Raw genomic sequence first — 15,827 nt, 5'->3', positions numbered from 1 at the left:
ATGCACTTATTTTCCATCAACAGCTGCACATTCTAGGAAGTGTTCAAGACAATGTATTTAGCATCACAAAAGGTTTATTGCTGTTGTGTTAGTCCTGCTTTTTAAAATTACATAATGGTATAAGGTACCACTTGGGAAAGACTTAATATGCTATGGTTACAGATGGAATCAGGATATTGAAGGTCCTAATTTTGACTGCTGTAAAGACATTTTTCTTCCCCATCTCAGCTGGACTCCCAAACTCTCTAAACAGATCTCCCCCTTTCCTCTTGTCAGGTGGTATTTATGGATCAGTGCAGATTTTCCAGGAAACGTCCTACAATTTAAGATTCCAAGACCATTTTAGAGTCCATAATGCATCTAATGCAAATTCTCTCTTAGGTTTTGCAATACCCAACACTTTTTTCTTCTTTTGCATATTTTTGGATTCATCCTCAAATATGAGGTGAGAAACAACAATTAAATTAATTGAAAAGGGGACTGAGATGATATTTTAATTACCTGGAGTAACTTAGAACATACTATAGACTTGTGGTCTCTATATGATAGACTTGTGGTTCAAGTAAGCATTTATTTTCTTCCAGAGAAGTTTGAAAACAGAATGCTGATAGGGTTCAAAATACACATTTGAACCCTCTTCTCAAGGATCAATTGCCAGATTTTTCCGGAGTTATTTGTGCCAGTTAATCAATATAAAACCAATACAGCTTTGTAAAAGATAAAGGTTCCCCTCGCATATATGTACTAGTCATTTCTGGCTCTAGGGGGCAGTGCTCATCTCTGTTCCAAAGCCGAAGAGCCAGCGCCGTCTGAAAACATCTCCGTGGTCATGTGGCCTGCATGACTAAACGCCAAAGGCGCATGGAATGCTGTTACCTTCCCACCAAAGGTGGTTCCTATTTTTCTACTTGCATTTTTTACATGCTTTCAAGCTGCTAGGTTGGCAAAAGCTGGGTCAAGGTACAGGAGCTCACTCCGTTATGTGGCGCTAGGGATTCGAACCGCCAAACTGCTGACCTTTCCAATCGACAAGCTCAGCGTCTTAGCCACTGAGCCACCGCTTTGTAATAGATCTTCCTTCCAAGTTTTGGGATGAAGCCATCAGTTTGTTTCCAAATGGAGCCTGTAGTTTTTTCCAACAGACACATTAGATGTGCTTCTTTTTTTTTTAAGACTTTATTTTTTTAGCAAAACAAAAAATAATAATAATAACCAAAAAAAAGCTGCAACCCAAATGTACAGATTAAAAAGATGTACAAAAATGGATTTGATAGTTTAAAAAAACAAAACAACAACCACAACTGCATTTGTGACCGAGGTCAACTCGTTTTCAGTTTTCATCAATACTGCGAGATATAGGTTAAAAACATAACTCTACATAATTTATACAGTAAGTTGCCCTCTGACTTCGTTGACCTCTTCGGTAGCGGACTGACAAACGCACAGCGTTCGTGAATCGGTAATGTTTATTTTGCAATTCCCCCAACTTTGTTGAAGTTGGTGGAGTTGCTGTCATTTTATATTAGTTCCATTTTGCATTCTTCAGAATAGCTGTCCTCAATGCATTATACCTTCCTGTTTTTATTTTTTTTCCTGGTGCTTCCAGAGATATTAACAAAAGCATGTGACTCAATGCACATTCTTGTAAAGTCCTTTCAATGCCCTTAGCTGCTTTAAAATATACATATTTACTTATATCTCATTCTCTTTTCTTTCCAGTTGAGTGAAAAAACAACAGCAACAACAATCCAAGCCTTCATTGGCCTTAAAAACTAAAATTCCAGTTGATTATCTGCAAACCGGGTCTTCAAAATTTGTGAATTTTCTTCAGCACATTTCAAAACAGGGAGGAAAGAAAAAAAAAACCCACCATGATTTCCCATTAGTTTTGGAAGAAACATTCATGTTCTAAAAGTCATACTTATTTTTTTCGAAAGAAGCTTTTTGGCTTTAACAATACTCCGTCTACAAGTTCTCGGGTGATAACTCACTGCAGAAACTCTTAAAGCAGGTCCTATAAACGAGAAAAGCTTTGAACCCCAAAAAGGAAAGGCAGGATACTGGCCCACTGGAGAACTCAGCTGTTCCTCTGAGACAGAGGAAGCAGAGTTAGAAAAATAAAAAAAAGGTTTATTCCAATAAAAATTACAATAGAAAATAACAATATTAATATCCAGGTTTTTTTTAAAGCTTTCTCCCCAAAGGTATAGATATATAAAAAAGTCCCGAGGTTTTCAAGAATGGAAGAAAACATCCAATCGAAACAAGAAATGCCAGCAAAAGTGAAAAGCACCTAGTAGTAGCTGCCTAGGTGTGAGGGCATGTGAGAATTAGCATGGCGGGGGACGTTGGGATTCGGATAAATACTTCCAGTAGGAGAAGTCCAGTAAGGGGAAGCCGCCCCAAAGAAACTAGAGGAAGTGACGGGCATAGAGGATGGATGTGGAGGGACGAAGTTCATTTTCTGCTGGTGGCCGTGGTAGGAAGGCATGTAGGAGAGATCCGAAGGGTATTTGTACATTGACGATTCGGTCGGGTGAGGCTGGAGGGCTTGCGCGATGCCGTGAAAGTCAAATTTGTAAGCGTATCTCTTGCCGTGCACTTTGGTCATAATGTTCTTGTCGTAGTAATATCGGAGGGCTCGGCTCAACTTGTCGTAATTCATGTTGGGCTTGCTTTTGCGTTCTCCCCAGCGCCTGGCCACCTCATCGGGGTCGGTCATCTTGAACTCCCCATTGGTTCCTTCCCACGTAATGCAGCTGGCGTTGGAGCTGTCCGACAGCAACTCAAGGAGGAATTGCCACAGTTGGATCTGTCCACTCCCTATGAGAGAGAGGGAGAGAGAGAGAGAGGGAGAGAGAAAGAGAGGAAGAGAGAGAGAGAGGGAGAGAGAGATGAGACAGAGAGATAGAGAGAGGGGGAGGGAGAGATGAGACAGAAAGAGAGAGAAAGAGATGGAGAGAGGGGGAGATAAGAGAGAGAGAGAAAGAGAGGGAGAGAGAGATGAGAGAGAGAGGGAGAGAGGGGAGAGAAATGAGACACAAAGAGAGAAAAAGATGGAGAGAGAGAGGGAGAGAGAGATGAGAGACCGAGCGAGAGGGAATGAGAGATGAGAGAAAGAGAAAAGGAGAGAGAGAGATGAGAGAGAGGGGGAGAGAGAGAGGGAGAGAGAAATGAGAGAGAGAAAGAGAGGGAGAGAGAGATGAGAGAGAGAAAGAGAGTGAGATGAGAGAGAGATGAGGGATTAGGGATGAGAGAAAGAGAAAAGGAGAGAGATGAGAGAGAGAGAGAGAGGAGGGAGAGAGAAAGAGAGGGAAAGAGAGAGATGAGAGAGAGAAAGAGAGGGAGATGAGAGAGAGATGAGAGATGAGAGAAAGAGAAAAGGAGAGAGAGATGAGAGAGAGACAGAGAGAGAGGGAGGGAGGGAGAGAGAGATGAGAGAAAGAGAAAGAGAGGAACATGAGAGAGATGAGAGATGAGAGAAAGAGAAAGAGAAAAGGAGAGAGAGATGAGAGAGAGAGAGAGATCGATTATACATTTCTCTTGACATTCACAGATCAGTCAAAATGTTACATCTGCCTGGTGTTAGACACATAGCCTTCTCAGTGGTGGCTCCAGAGCTCCATAAAAAGAAGTAAACTTTAAAAAAAGAATTTCAACTGTGTTTGCTTTTCAGTTTCTGTTTCACTTATGATGTTGCTGTAGCTTCTTTGTTTAAATAAATGACAAGGTGATCGTTTCAAATCTATTGCAAGAATTACTCTACATTTATTGACTTCGTATATACTGAGAGTGAGGCAGATGACTTATCGCTTGGGCTAGGTTTGATTCAGGTGGACTTACCTGGGTTGGCTAAGCGGCTACTGGTGGGCCCTAAGATCTGATACGGATCTAAATTGGGAAAAGAACAGAGGATGAGATTTTGGAGAAATGTACAGCACAGAGACAGGCAAGCCATCAATGCATTTCTAGCTTGAATATAGTGTTACTCCCATTTTCTATATCAGCACCTGTGCTGTTATTCCTCAAGCAGAGTGCAGATGGTAGAGAACGAACCTCAACATTTCTGTACTAGAAACGTGGGAATCTGCTACCCAGACCTGTCCTCTCAATTGAGATCTAAGGGATGGTGTTTGTTTATAATAGTAGAGTGGCTACTTTAAAGCAGTGATGGCTAACCTTTTGGTCGCCAAGTGCCAAAAGCGCACATGTGCGCACCAGTGGTGGGTTTCAAATTTGTTTAGAACCTCTTCTGTAGGTGTGGCCTGCTTTGTGGGAGTGGCTTGCTGGCCATGTAACTGGGTGGGAGTGGCTTGCCGGCCATGTGACCGAGTGGGAGTGGCTTGGCAGTCATGTGACTGGGTGGGCATGGCCTACTTGTAAAATGTGGTGAAACTCACTTAACAACGCTCTTGCTTAGCAACCAAAATGTTGGCTCAGGAACTCTGGCATTTGAAGCACGCAAGTCTTAAAGCTGTCAAGTTAGAAGACCCTTGAACCCCTAACCCTTTAGAAAAAAAACCCCAGGGGTGTTCAAACTTGACAGCTTTAAGACTTGCGGACTTCAACTCCCAGAATTCCTCCTCTCGCTCTTCATCTTGATGATGTGCGGACGGGTGGAGGGTGAGAGCTGGAACCGGTTCTGAACGGCACTGTAGATTTGTGCAACCTCTTCTATAGAAGAGGTTAGAACTGGCAGGAACCCACTCCTGGTGCGCACCCATAATGCAATGCACACACGATCCCCCCTATGTACCCTTCCCCCATGCATGCATGCATGCCCTGCGTGTGCTCCACCCCTGCATGCGCACAAGACCCCCATGCCCCTGTGTACATACATGCAACCCCCACATGTGTACCCCTGCACATGTGCACACATTTCCCGCATGCATCCCGCCTCTTGCACATGCGCAGCAGAGACCTGAACACGAGCTGGATGGTGGGAGGCCCGCGCACATGCATGGTGGAGCTGAGCTGGTGCAACGGCTCACGCGCCAGCAGAGAGGGCTCTGTGTGCCCCCTGTGCCACAGGTTCACCATCATGGGTTTATAGTGTTAAAGATTCTCAAACTTAGTAAGTGAGACAACCCTTCGTAGATCTACGGAGGAGATTATTCCTTTCTGAGAAGGAACAATCTCAAGAAGCGTTTGGTTATAGCTTTTGTAGCTACCTGCTCTAGGTAATCCTCAACTTACAACAGTTCATTTTGTGACCACTCAAAGTTACAGCCCCCCCTGAAAATAAGTGACCCACAGCCGTTTGTCACACCTTTAGAAATGAATGTAATAAACTTGAACCAAGCCAAAGTGAAATTTCACCAGAAACAATTGGGAACTGCTCTATGCAAATAATAGTCAGGGGTGGGATTCAGTCGGTTCGGATCGGTTCTGGTGAACCGGTAGCTCTGACCATCATCTGAGAGGGAACCAGTTTGCTCCGATGATCAGGTTGGCTCACCTGCCTGTCCTTGTCCTTTACTGCCCTATATCCTCTCAGCTGATTAGGGTGGCAGAGCAGATTGGTGCGCCTCAACTCGGTTAGTCCCCAAGAAGTAACATAGAAAGTAAGTTTTGGTAAAATTGCGCATACGTGATCACTGAACCAGTTGTTAAATCGCCAGGATCCCACTACTGATAATAGTCACATAGCAAAGTGACCTTTCCCCCCTAAAATCAGGAGAAGTGTGTGCATTCCAGCACTATTACCTGGTTGGGGTCTTTGTTGTTCTCCATTTTTGCTTACATTTTGTGTCCCTCCTAGAGGAGGACCTAAAGAAGCAAAGAAGACACGTTAAGTTAGGAAAAAGAAGGAGCAGGATACAGCGGACACCAAACCAATAAGGATGTCCTTTAAATCCACCAACATTTATTCCTCCATTCTAAAAAGGGGTGAAGTTCGCTACACTCTTATCACACTCTTATTATCTCTATTTACTAACACACCCACCCAACCACCCATGATCCTTCAATTGGCATACAAAATGAAACTAGAATCTTTCCAATGTCCAAATTACAACAGCAAAAACTGTGTGTGTGTGTGTCTGTGTCTGTGTGTCTACGTCAATGTGTGTATATGAATAGCAATAGCATCTAGACTTATATACCGCTTCACAGTGCTTTACCACATTCTCTGAGCTGTTTACAGAGTCAGCACATTGCCCCCAGCAACCTGCGTCCTCGTTTTACTGACTTCAGGAGGATGGAAGGCTGAGTCAACTTTGATGCGGTCAGGATCGAACTCCTGGCAGTGAGCAGAGTCAGCCTGCAATACAGCCACAGCTCCATGTTGGAGAGTAAACCCTCAAAGCATCATGTCATACCGTTAGCAAAGCAATAGCAATAGCACTTACATACTGCTTTTCATAGCCCTTTCCAGACAGAGTCAGCCTCTTGCCCCCAACAATCTGGCTCCTCATTTTACCCACCTTGGAAGAATGGAAGGCTGAGTCAGCCTTGAGCCTGGTGAAATTTGAACTGCCAAATTGCAGGCAGCTGGCAGTCAGCAGAAGTAGCCTGCAGTACTGCACTCTAACCACCGCAGCTCTTAGTCTATAATTCTCAAGATCATTTAAGACAGTCCTGACCCCTGATGTTGAGAAAAGGGCGACATAAATACTACAACAAAAGACTCCAGTTTTTTTCCAACATGACAAGATGAGATTACAGGGCTCTCTTTATGAAACTTTAGTGAACTTTTCTATTCTTGAGAGAAGTCACAAAAGATCCAGAAAAAAAAACCGAACTGCCAAAGGAAAGATCTCCAGAGGACCTCTATTGCCATTTGATTTTGACCAATCAAGACCAGTGTAGACCCCTGTTTCTCAGCCATGGCAGCCTTAAGATGTGTGGACTACAACTCCCAGAATTCCATGCTTGCTGAGGAATTCTGGGAGTTGAAGTCCACAAAATTGTTGTGGTTGAGAAATACTGGTGTAGAACAGGGCTCTCCAACCTTGGCAACTTGAAGACTTGCGGACTTCAACTCCCAGAGTTCCTCAGCCAGCAAAGCCACTGAGCAAAGCTGGCTGAGGAACTCAGGGAGTTGAATCCACAAGTCTTAAAGTTGCCAAGGTTGGAGACCTCCCTGGTGTAGAAGATTAAATTAGTGTGGACAATAGTATGAGAATACAATCATTGATAAAAGTCTGTAGAGATTCTCAGTCATCCAGGACATGGTTGTCCCAAAGATACTTTTTCAGGAGGCAACTAGACGTTCTCCTTTTTTCTTGGAAGACATTTCACTTCTCATCCAAGAAGCCTCTCATTTCACTTCTTTATCCAAGAAGCTTCTTGGATGAGAAGTGAAACGTCTTCAGAGAAAAAAAACACAAGAAACTCCAGTTGCCTCCTGAAAAAGCACCTTTGGAACAATCATTGATGCCAACTTGGTGGTGGGATTCAGCCAGTTCGCACCTATTTGGGAGAACCAGTTGTTAACTTTCTAAGCAGTTTGGAGAACCAGTTGTTAGAAGAAATCTCATTTTGTTTTTTCCACTTCACAGGGCTAATCCTGTAAGGAAGACAGGAAGGAAACATCCTGGTGTTGTTTCTAGCCTAATCTTTATTGTCCTCGCTTATAGAAACTGCTTTTCCAGTTAACCCTATTACATTTTAACAGCTAAGACGAAGCGCCCATCAATGTGAGTGACGTTGAGTTGGCCACGACCACCCAGTCACATGACCATCAAGCCATGCCTACTCAGCTGGTCATTTGGGCAGAGAACCGGTTATTAAATTATTTGAATCCCACCACTGTGCCAACTACACAAAATGTTAAAACTTTAAAAGATGACTTCTCCTGAAAACCATCTCTCAGCCTATCAAGGCAAAAGGTATAGCACAGTAACTCACTTTTATTGTGGCTGGAATTCAGATTGTTACCCCATCCTGATCTTCGAACAGCATCGTAGGAGTTCTCTATTCATTATTAAAAGCAAACAAAAGAGAATAACGATTAATTGCAAATCATGACTTTTGATGCTTAACAACAATTGAGAACAACCTACAAGTCAAAGGCTTTACTTTTGTTAGAAAATCTACAGAAACCTATTTCATACGCCGTTGTGGCCTAGAATTCAGATATTGGTGTTGAAGGAGGAAGATTGTCATACAGAATGAGGGGCTGCCAACATCTCAGAGAAGTTAAATATTCATGATGGATTTTGGAATCAAGTACAAATGTGACAAACTAGAAGATAAATTTTGAAATAAATTTATTACAATCTAAGATAAATTAGAAGACCTAATTTTGTGAAGCTTCTTCTCCCGTAACATTGTGCTGCGAACTCAGGCATACAAAACCTTTGCCAGACCAATTCTTGAATACAGTTCCTCTGCCTGGAATCCACACTGTATATCGGACATCAATAGAATCGAGCGAGTCCAGAGGTATTTCACAAGAAGAGTCCTCCACTTCTCTACTCACAACAGAATCCATTATGCCACCAGGCTCGAAATTTTGGGCTTGGACAATGTGGAACTGCACCGCCTGTGGTCGGATCTAAGCTTAGTACACAAAATTGTCTGCTACAACATCCTACCTGTCAATGACTACTTCAGCTTCAACCACAATAATACACAGACAAACAATCGATACAAACTCAAGGTAAACTGCTCCAAACTAAATGCAGAAAATACGACTTCAGCAACAGAATGGTCAATGCCTGGAATGCACTACCTGACTCCGTTGATACATCCCTTAATCTTCACAGCTTCAACCCTAAACTGTCTACTGTGGACCTCACCCCATTCCTAAGAGGTGTATATAGGGAGCGTGCATAAGTGCAGCAGCATTCCTTCCGTCCCTGTCCTACTGTCCCCATTTTTGGGGACTCATTTCTTTTGTCCATGTCCATGTTTATACTTATACCTCTTATCTTGTACATGTTTGACAAGCTAAGTAAATAAAAATTAATTAATTAATTAAAAGACAAGATGTAACGGAGGGAAACTATTCAAGGAGAAACCCAACCTAGACCTAAGGAGAAATGACCTGCCTCCAGAAGTTGTGAGTGCTCCAACACTGGAGGTTTTTAAGAAGAACTTGAGCAACCATTTGACTAGAATAGTAAAGAGTTTCCTGCCTGAGCAGGAAAGGGTTGGACTAGTATAGCAATAGCAATAGCAGTTAGACTTATATACCACTTCATAGGGCTTTCAGCCGTCTCTAAGCGGTTTACAGAGTCAGCATATTGCCCCCAACAATCCGGGTCCTCACTTTACCCACCTCGGAAGGATGGAAGGCTGAGTCAACCCTGAGCCGGTGAGATTTGAAGTAGCCTGCAGTGCTGCATTTAACCACTGTGCCACCTCGGCTCTCTCCAAGGTCCCTTCCCTCTCTGTTATTCTGTTTTGTTCTGTTAACTACTGGCAGGAGATGCCAGTGAAACAGGCAGACGAACCAGGGACATGGTTTGTTTCAAAACAAACGGTTGGCATTGTTGCACCCGTCATAGACCACAAAACAGATGACATATTCCAACTATTACAAAACTTTTTCAAAATCATGGAGGCCATGCCAAGGGCGATTGTAAGATGACAGATCTTTCAGAGAAGTAACGTGTCCCAGAAGTAATGTGTCCCAGCTAGCAATAGAAGTACAAGGCAGCCATTGTCCTCAGAGCTTGCCTTGAGGGCTTTCTTCCTTATTTATTGATTTTATACACAGCCATCCAATTCAAGCAATATATGACTTGAGGTCATGCGCAAGAAAGATCACCCCTAACAAATGCAACCTAAAAAGTACAAGAGAGTGCTTAAAAGTCAACTAAGAGAGAAAGCAGCCACGTTCAACTCTACTGCGAGTCCTTTGGTTGTGACTCCATTCAACCTGACTTAAAGGACTTGGAAAAGGAATCAACTCAAAGTCAAGCTTTACTAATGTCCTTCTTAGGAGTGAACAGTCTTTTGAGACACTGTTTTAGGTTGGCATCTGGTTTGCTCCATCAAGAGAAATTGTGAATGCCCCAACACTGAAAGCTCTAAAGAAGAGGTTGGATAACCATTTGTCTGAAGTGATGTAGGGTTTCCTGCCTAAGCAGGGGGTTTGACTAGAAGACCTCCAAGGTGCCTTCCAACTATTCTATTCTATTCTATTCTATTCTATTCTATTCTATTCTATTCTATTCTAAACTCTATCCTATGATCCCGTTTCTCATATCGGTAAGAAAGATCCATGAATTATACAGATGGCCTCTGTTTGCAATAAATTTAAACCTGTGTAACATATATTCTGAAGTGCTGTTCATCATTTCATTCTCTCTCTTCCTGGTTGTCGTCATATTACCCTCCTCCCTAAACAGTTAGCTATCCTAGTCTAAAAGGAAATTGTGGGTATTTCATCACTGGAGGCTTTTAGGAAGAGACTGGACAGCCACTTGATAAGGTAAGGGCCTTCTGCTTGAGCAGGAGGGGGGGTTGGACTAGAAGACCTCCAAGGTCCCTTCCAACTCTATTCGGTATTAAGAGTTTTGTCCTGATATGTTTACCTACATGCAGACCTTATGGTTTTTGAATATCTCCAACCTAGCAATTGAGTACGCACACATACAACCTCCTCCCTCCCTCCCTCCCTCCCTCCCTCTCTCTCTCTCTGTCACACCACAAACACAATTTGTCTATTAAATAATCACAGACTGGACTGAATCCAAGGCCATTTCCCAAAATTTTGGAAGTTGAAGTCTACATATCTTAAAGTTGTCAAGGTTCCGAATCGCTGCTCTAGACAGTGGATCTGGAGCGTCTTCCTTAAGAAAGGGCAAGGCAGAGGAAGTAAGGGAGGGGAAGTAAGAGTAGGAGAGAGGGTAAGAAGGAGAAGGAGGGAGGAGGAGTGCGGGAAAGAGAGGGGAAGAAGAAAAGAGGAAGGAGAGGAGGAAAGAAGAAGGGAGAGAAGAGAGGTTGAGAAGAAGGAAGGAGTTGGGTTGTGGCAAAACAAGATGGAGGCATGGGGTGGCAAGAAAGTGACCCCAATTGTGTATTCTACACTTGTAAGAAGATAGTAATAAATATTAATAGTTAATAGACACATGTTAATACTATTTGCAAGAATGTATATTTGTGAGTGTACTTGAAAGTAAAAAAAAAAAAAAACCTTATACCTGAAGTGTCCTTTGAAAACAGTAGGTATTCTGGATTTTTTTTTTTTTTTTATTACAGAAGAGACGTTCCAGAGATATAGTGGCCAACCAGTTGCATTTAGGACAGGGGTGTCAAACAGGGTCATGTTCAGGCCATGCCCCCCTCCCCAGCTTTACGAATGGAGAAAAACGTCACGTGATGGCAATGTGACATCACGAGTTTGACACCGGTGACTTCGGATATTCACAAGTATGGTGTCAGGCCTGGAAGCCAATTTGGGCATTGGATCTTCAGACCTGCCACATTTAATCTCTGAAAAACTGGGAATGGGGGGACTGTATGGAGCTGGGGAGACATATGGAGCCATAACAACATTCCTTTCTCAGAGAATCAAGGACATCTTGCCCTGCACCTGGAGGGGTGTGACTGGGAGGCATCTCCAGTTGGGATGGTGCTTTGACCCTGGGATGGACATGTGGGTCCTGGGCAGGAATTTGGACTTTCTTTTGGGTGGATAAAACCTGGAAGCTTTCGGATTCGGCTTTTCCCATATGTGCAAATATCACATCTGTAATAAAATGGAACTCTGAGGAACTTCAAGCCTCAGAGTCTTCTTTCGTTGGGGGTGTTGCTTTAGAACCCTGATCCATGGATAGATATGTTATTGCCTGCTCCTTCAGGTGTGACATTTAAGATCTGCTGCCTATAATTCCAGAAATAACAATTAACCATCAAGCTTTGTAGCCTCTGACATCTTGAAGCTCTTTTTAAAACCATCTAAACTGTTGACTTGTTGCCACATCTGGAGGAGAATCTGTGGCTGCGAATTCTACCCTTTCCCTTATGGAAACGATGGAATGCAATGTTCCATCGAGTGAACAAGAAGTAACATTGAAAACGTAAGTGCAAATGAAATGGAATGGAAGAGGATTCCCTGAACGGAAAAGCCACAATGCTTTGCCTAAAATACCGTTCAGATGGATGATGGTGGCCTGCTGTATGGAGCTATACTTTGGATTAAGATTTTAATTTTTTTTTAAAGAAAAACATGGACATCTGGAAAATGTGCTTTGCTGGTGCATCTTTCCAAAGCATCAACAATAGTTGCTCAGATGAGCCAAGAATTTGCTTCCTTGCTATCTCCCCCTCCACTGCAAATGAATGCAATGTGTACAGCAGCACTACTGAAAACCTCCCCCTCCCTTCACTCTTGCACAATTGTACTTGAAACACAACGAGAGAAATTGAGCCAAGCAAACCATTCAAAGATTTGGCTTTTATTTAAGTTGCTTGATCTGTGGATAATAATAATAATAATGCTGCTGCACTCATGACTTGATCCTCAGCAGTTCCAAGAGGGCCTTCCCTCTTCCTGGTTTAGCCTAGGAAGTGAAACAAAGCTATCCTTAATTTCAACAACATTCTCTACAAAGTGTCTATGGAGATTCTCAATCATCCAGGTCATGGTTATCCCAAAGGTGGTTTTTCAAAAAGGTAACTGGACTTTCTTGCAGGTTTTTTTTTTTTTGTTTGAAAATGTTCGCTTCATATCCAAAAGAGCCCACTGTAAAAAGCATTGCCAAAAAGGCATTAAGAGTTCTTAACCTAATTTTGTGAAGCTTCTTCTCTGGCAACATTGTATTGCTAACTAGGGCATACAAAACCTTTGCCAGACCAATTCTCGAATACAGTTTGCTTGCCTGGAACCCACACTGTATATCGGACATTAACACAATTGAGCCGGTCCAGAGGTATTTCACGAGAAGAGTCCTCCACTCCTCTGCTCACAATAGAATCCCTTATGCCACCAGGTTTGAAATTTTGGGCTTGGGCAACCTGGAACTGCACCGCCAATGGTCTGACCTAAGCATAGTGTGCAAAATTCTCTGCTACAATGTCCTACCTGTCAATGACTTCTTCAGCTTCAACCACAACAATACATAGGCTAACCATCGATACAAACTCAAGGTTAATTGCTCCAAACTAGATTGCAGAAAATACAACTTCAGCAACAGAGTGGTCAACGCCTGGAATTGATTCTGTTGATACCTGATTCTGTTGTTACATCCTCAAACCCCCACAGCTTCAACCTCACACTGTCTACCGTGGACCTCACCCCATTCCTAAGAGGTCCGTAAAGGGGGCGTGCATAAGCGCACCAGCGTGCCTAGTGTCTTACTGTCTCCATTCATCTTGTTATCTTGTACATGTTTGACAAACAAACAAACAAACAAACAAACAAACAGAAAGCTTGTTCAGAACTGAGGATGGTGATGGATGAGAAGCAAAACTCATCAAAGACACAACTAAGAAAGTTCAGATGCCTTTTGGAAAAAGCATCTTTGGGGCTCTCTAGAAAATGTTGTTTTAAGCTATGAGCTCTATTATGTATTGCAAGTCACAAGACATAAAGAACAGAGGGTCAACTTATTGTCCAAAGCCCCTGAAGGGAGAATGAGAGACCGCCTATTGCCAATTACCTCCACTAGGCCAATAAGATCCCATAGATTAGGCCTCCTCCGAATTCCATCAGCCGGTCAATGTCGACTGGCAACTACCCGGAGGAGAGCCTTCTCGGTGGCTGCTCCGACCCTCTGGAACGAACTCCCCGTGGAGATTCGTACCCTCACCACCCTCCAGACCTTCCACGTAGCCCTTAAAACCTGGCTGTCCCGACAGGCCTGGGGCTAAAGACTTTAACCCCACTCGAATAGTATGACTGTTGTGCTTTTTAATGATGTATTGTCTTCATGTTTGTAACTTGTTTGTCCTCCCCCCCCCCTGAATTGTGAGCCGCCCTGAGTCCCCTCAGGGAAAAGGGTGGCATACAAATAAAGTAATTAAAAAAAATGAGAAGCAATGGATTGAAACTAATCAAGGAGAGAACCAACCTAGAAATAAGGAGAAATTAATTAGTGAAACAGCTTGCTTTTAGAAGTTGTGAACGCTCCAACACTGGAGATTTTAAAGAAGAGATTGGACAACCATTTGTCTGGAATGGTATAAAGTCTGCTGCTTGAGCAGGGGGTTGGACTAGAAGACCACCAAGGTCCCTTCCAATTCTGTGATTCTGTCACAAACTAAATTCCATAGAGTCATTAATTTGCAAGAAAGTTTTGGAGCCCCGCTGGAATGGCAGGAAGTATCAGGGGTTGATTAGCCTTCTAGCATACGATCCTTTTGTAAAAAGCCAAGTCCATCATAGAAACCTTTTAGTAAACACGTCCCTCAACGGATGGATGTCAATAATCCAAATATGCACCGAGTTTCCAAAAAGGTTGCCCAATAACTTTTGCTGGCCATCACCTTTAGGCCTGCAAGTGTATGCTATAAAACCAGTAGTCACCAACTGGTGGTCTATGGAGCACTGGTGGTCCGAAAGAAAATTTTGGTGGTCCGCAGAAAAAATATTTGCATTTTTTAATATTGCACTAAATCAGGGGTTGTCAAACTACGGCCCCTGGGCCAGATACGTGCAATGAATGTTTGTGTTGCTGTAGAGAATCTCCCCCTTCGGGGTCTTTTTGTGTGAGTTGGAGGGGGGCAGGAATTCCGACTCGGGGTCTACTTCAGCCTCCTGGTGCGGGGCTTTGGGTGAAGGCTGGAGGGAAGCACGGCTGGTGGTGAAGAGCCAGAGGGCCTCGTTCCAGTGGGGCTGCATCATGGCCTGGAACTGGCTGACCATCTCAGCCCGCTAAGCCTCCAGGCGCCGGTACCTGGCCTTGAACTCCCACAGGTCTCCCCTCTGCTTGGGAAGCCATATGCTCATAGTCCTTGGTGAGGTGCTTCTACTGAGCCTCCTTCTTGGTCAAATCCAATTTGAACTAAGCTTTTTCTCATGGCGGCTGCTTAGTTCCAACAACTATTTCCTGTTGGGGCCTTAAGGAGCCCTAAGGAGCCCGGGCGGGGAGAGAGGAGTGGCTGGGAGGGGAGGGGCGAGTAGAGGCTGGCAAGGTTCCCCTCAATGTGAGTGACATCGAGTTGGCCACGCCCATCCAGTTGCATGACCCCCTAGCCACGACCACCCAGCTGATCATTAGGCAGATCATATTAGTGGTCTGTAGAATTTAAAATTATGAATTCAGTGGTCCCTGAGGTCCGAAAGGTTGGCGACCCCTGCTATCAACAGATCCCTGAATGAGACCCTTGGACCCTGCATCAGAGGTGGGTTCCTACCAGTTCACGCTTATTCGGTAGAACCGGTTCGTCAAATCTACCAAACCGGTTAGAAGAGGTTCCACCAGTGGACCCGGAAAGCAGGCCACACCTACAGAAGAGCTTCCAAAATTTTTTGAAACCCACCACTGAGCTGCACGTATGCATGGCTGTAATGCAACCCGTAGCAAAGGAGAGCCCCCAACCGCTATGGGGGAGAAGAAACCAACCATCTGGAGACAGGATTTTGCTATCGCTGTATATGGAAACTGCTCCACTTCCTCTTCAGACCTTCTGGAAGGAGCAAACTTAATAGGCAGCTCGTAACTCCGCACATGTGCAATAAAGCAGAGGTCGTGGGGGGATGGGGAAGCCCCCTTATTTTGCTAGGGGAAAAGGAAACATAATGGTGACTTAGAAAGTGGCCCAGACATGCTGTCAGGTTCAATTCGGAGAACTGGAGCCTGGTGCTAGGACAACACTGGTTGGTTGTCATCCCCTTGTGAGTACGGGCTTCCTGCCTGCTGCAGCTCACAGACAAGGAATCTTTGTTATAACAGAACCTTTTTTTTTTCTTCTTTTAAAAAAAAAAAAGT

At 43.8% G+C, this 15,827-nt stretch overlaps 1 protein-coding gene across 1 annotated transcript in view; it reads right to left on the bottom strand.

The window, feature by feature from the left end:
* FLI1 (Fli-1 proto-oncogene, ETS transcription factor) overlaps nucleotides 1-15,827 on the bottom strand; it is a 96,955-nt gene continuing 81,128 nt past the window's right edge. The window contains exons 6-9 of the mRNA XM_087706350.1: nucleotides 7,852-7,917; nucleotides 5,707-5,769; nucleotides 3,844-3,891; nucleotides 1-2,823 (exon numbers count right to left, since the gene is read on the bottom strand). Coding sequence (XP_087562476.1) covers nucleotides 2,294-2,823; nucleotides 3,844-3,891; nucleotides 5,707-5,769; nucleotides 7,852-7,917 — 707 coding nt within the window. The 3' untranslated portion in view covers nucleotides 1-2,293. The remainder of the gene's footprint in view (nucleotides 2,824-3,843; nucleotides 3,892-5,706; nucleotides 5,770-7,851; nucleotides 7,918-15,827) is intronic.

The sequence above is a fragment of the Thamnophis sirtalis genome, unplaced genomic scaffold (genome assembly GCF_051295495.1).
Source record: "Thamnophis sirtalis isolate CommonGarterSnake01/CBP01778 unplaced genomic scaffold, rThaSir2_p1.2 scaffold_2, whole genome shotgun sequence".
In the NCBI taxonomy this organism is placed as follows: domain Eukaryota; kingdom Metazoa; phylum Chordata; class Lepidosauria; order Squamata; family Natricidae; genus Thamnophis; species Thamnophis sirtalis.
Note: the sequence above shows the minus strand (reverse complement) of the source record. Positions and strands in the feature narration are given on the sequence as shown.